Source organism: Triticum aestivum, unplaced genomic scaffold, assembly GCF_018294505.1.
Source record: "Triticum aestivum cultivar Chinese Spring unplaced genomic scaffold, IWGSC CS RefSeq v2.1 scaffold202414, whole genome shotgun sequence".
Taxonomy (NCBI): domain Eukaryota; kingdom Viridiplantae; phylum Streptophyta; class Magnoliopsida; order Poales; family Poaceae; genus Triticum; species Triticum aestivum.
This window is the reverse complement of record NW_025240281.1, coordinates 1-3,640: the sequence shown is the minus strand read 5'-3', so window position 1 is coordinate 3,640 and position 3,640 is coordinate 1. Positions and strand designations below refer to the sequence as shown.

General features: G+C 46.0%; 1 protein-coding gene across 1 annotated transcript; it reads left to right on the top strand.

Annotated features, from left to right (window-relative positions):
• Positions 1-2,354: 2,354 nt before the first annotated feature.
• On the top strand, positions 2,355-3,634 carry LOC123176776 (probable jasmonic acid carboxyl methyltransferase 2; the record flags this gene model as incomplete). The annotated part of the gene is made up of 4 exons (XM_044590837.1): positions 2,355-2,489; positions 2,704-3,099; positions 3,186-3,452; positions 3,551-3,634. Coding segments are annotated over exons 1-4 (882 nt in total), but the record flags the coding sequence as incomplete, so codon positions are not given.
• Between the last annotated feature and the right edge of the window lie 6 nt (positions 3,635-3,640).

Here is a 3,640-nt window from a genome sequence, read left to right as displayed (position 1 = left end):
GCACCAGTGGTGCGCCATTAGTATACCAGATACTAATGGCGCACCACTGGTGCGCCATTAGTAAAAATTACTAATGGCGTGCTAGTAATGGCGCACGAGTATGCGCCATTAATAGCCAAATTAGGTGCGCCATTAGTAGCGGTTTTTCTAGTAGTGCTTATGAATCCTATCATACCATCAAGAAGAAGAGGACGGGGAAGAACGGCTTATGTGCAATCAAGCTTGACATGCATAAAGCCTATGATAGAGTTGAGTGGAATTTTCTGGAAAAAATGTTGATTAAACTTGGTTTTAACTCGGGGTGGATCAAGATGATTATGGCATGTGTGACCTCGGTTAATTACCAAGTCCGAGTAAACGAGGAACAAACGACTAATTTACTCCCACGAGGGGTCTCAGGCAGGGAGACCCCATATCACCGTATCTCTTCCTCTTGTGTGGCGAGGGACTCTCAAATCTGCTGATGAGGGAAGAGGAAGCAGGAATTCTTGAGGGGGTGAAAGTATGCAGGCGCTCCATCTATTACACACTTACTTCGCGGATGATTCACTCATTTTAATGAAGGCGGACAGGAAAAATGCGGACACCCTTCGGAAAGTCCTATTGGCTTACTGTAATGCCTCAGGGCAATTGGTGAGCGATGCAAAATCTAGCATCTTTTTCAGTCCATGTACTTCTGTTGAGGTTAGGGCTGAAATCTGCTCGGTGCTGAATATTATGACGGAAGCAACCACAGATAAGTATTTGGGCCAGCCTGCTCAAGTTGGAATAAACAGATCAGATAGCTTCCAAAATTTGGTTGATAGAGTTGTCCAAAGGTTGATTGGTTACAAAGAAAATATCCTATCATACGATGGGAAGGAAGTTTTACTTAAGGCGGTGGCTCAGGCCATTCCAACATATGCAATGTCAGTCTTTAAACTCTCTAAACAGATAACAAAAGGGATCACAGATGCTATGTCCCGTTACTGGTGGGGAGATGAAGATGTGAAAAAGCATATGCATTGGTTCGCCTGGTGGAAGATGTGCATACCAAAGAAAAGAGGAGGCATGGGTTTCAGAGATATATCATGTTTTAATTTAGCGATGCTAGCCAAACAGGTCTGGAGGATGTTATGTGAGCCAGACTTCCTTTGTACATGTGTGCTGAAGGCGAGGTATTTCCCTTCTGGCAATCTTCTAAATGCTGAATTGAAAAAGGGTTGTTCGTATACCTGGCAAAGCATACATGCAGGCATCCAATGTTTTAGGAAAGGGTATGTATGGCGGGTGGGAGATGGTACGGAAATAAACATTTGGGATGATCCGTGGATTCCCAATAGCCCGTCAAGGAAGGTTTTGACTGAGCGACGGAATATTGTGCTTACGTCAGTCTCAGAATTGATCGATCCGGATGCGAAGGAAAGGGACGAACAGCTAGTAAGGAGCCTCTTCTTGCCGGTTGATGCGGCAAGAATTCTTAACATTCCCCTAGCAGTTGGTTATATGGAGGATTTTGTTTCTTGGAATTATACCAAATCGGGCCTATTTACCGTCAGGTCCGCTTATTACATCGATGGGAGTTTCAGCATGGGAGGAAATTGGCTAGGACGAGCCCTCCGAGCACCACTGCTGTGAACCCTGTCTGACAGCAAGTGTGGAAACTTCAAGTCCCGGCAAAGGTAAAGATTTACTGTTGGAGGGTCTTGCATGGGACTATTCCATGTAATAGTATTCTCGCTAATCGACACATACAGACCAGTAGTATTTGCCCTGTCTGCAAAATCCATTGTGAGGATATCAAGCATGCTACCTTCTCATGTGGCCGAGTGTCTGAAGTCTGGGATAATTTGGGTGTGGATGACACCATAGCTGCAGCGTGTGGACATGAAAATACAGGCCCCGGTGCCTTGGAAGCCATACTGCAAGGTCACATTTCGGGACCTACTTATATCTCGGGTGTGGGATTTAAGGAACTTGTGGCGACGACTTGTTGGTATACATGGTGGGAGCGGCGTCGTATTGCGCGGGGCGAACCGGTTCAGACCACTGCTCGCTCAGCACAAGGTATCGCTGCCATTGCTTTGAATTATGCGAGAGTAGCAAAGCCAGCAAGCAAGATTCGGAGACACGGCTGGGAGCGACCTGCTGATGGTTTCGTAAAGTTGAATGTTGATGCGGCGTTCTCTGTTGATCAGGGAAGTGGAGCCACTGGAGCTGTCATCCGCGACGATCAAGGCAGATTCATATCGACGAGCGCATGTGCTATCAGTTATGTAGCGGATGCCCCTACAGCCGAAGCTCGCTCTATCCGGGACGGATTGATCCTAGCAAGCAACTCAGGATGCACCAATATCATTGTAAATTCAGACTGCATGGAAGTAATTCAGACCATGCAGGATGATGGCAATTCGATTGGTGTGGCAGCTGCTATTTATGAGGAGTGTGGCTTTTTAGCTAGAAATTTTTCCAGTATTTCTTTTGTTCATTGTCCCAGGGAAAGTAAGAAGGTAGCTCATTTGCTAGCTAGTTAAGTGGAGTGACCTCTAACCACTACATGGTATGTGGATCCGCCTATTTTCATTTTAGATGCTTTAGCAAATGATGTAAACTTATTTGAAGAGCAATAAAATGCCAGAAGGCTTTCCCTCAAAAAAAAAAACAAGCACGACATTTAGCTAAAAGAATATTGTAGCTTTCTGAAGAAGTAGAAATCAATTGCAGAACGCTCAGCAGAACAGGATGAAGCCCCTGATAGACGCAGCCATTGGTGACTTTTGCGGCAACAACGGCACCTTGTTCCCCGGAAAGATGGTGATCGCCGACTTGGGCTGTTCTTCTGGCCCAAATGCGCTAACACTGGTATCGACTGCCGTCGAGGCCATCATGAGCCACTCCCTTCAGTTCCAGCATCCACCACCAGAAGTGTCTGTGCTCCTCAATGACCTTCCTCACAATGACTTCAATATGGTTGTGAAGAGCCTGGTCACGCTCCGTCAAAGCAACAACAAGTTTGTTCTTGTGACTGGTGTCACACCAGGGTCGTTTTACGAGAGGCTCTTCACTAGTGACTCCATGCATCTTATATGCTCATCCAACAACTTGCATTTGCTCTCAAAGGTGTGGACCTATCACCCATCCACTCATCAATGGATTTATCCATTGCATTACTTGTCGATTTTGTAAGCAACACCTTATCTTTACAGGCTCCTGAAGATTTGTCGAGGAACCATATCCCTGCGTACGACACGGATGAACATGCTAGGCATGAAAGGCTCCGTATGGTCCGTAAGGCTTATGCGCGGCAGTTCAGGAAAGACTTTACCCTCTTCCTGAAGCTGAGAGACAAAGAATTGGTTCCAGGAGGCCGAATGGTTCTTTCCCTTGTAGGGAGGTGTTCTGATGTAATCGCCTCCAATTTCTTTCACATCTGGGAAACCGCAGCTCAGATTCTAGGTGTTATCGCCTCAAAGGTACATCATTATTTTTTCTTCTTCTCCAGCATAGCATTCTATCATTCGCTCATGAACGCTGAGTATTTGAGCTCCTGACCTTATGGTATGGTTGACAGGGTGTCATCGCCAAGGAGAAATTTGATTCTTTCTACATTCCTATGTATGGACCCTCTGCTGAAGAGCTGAAGGAGATCATCGAAGAACAG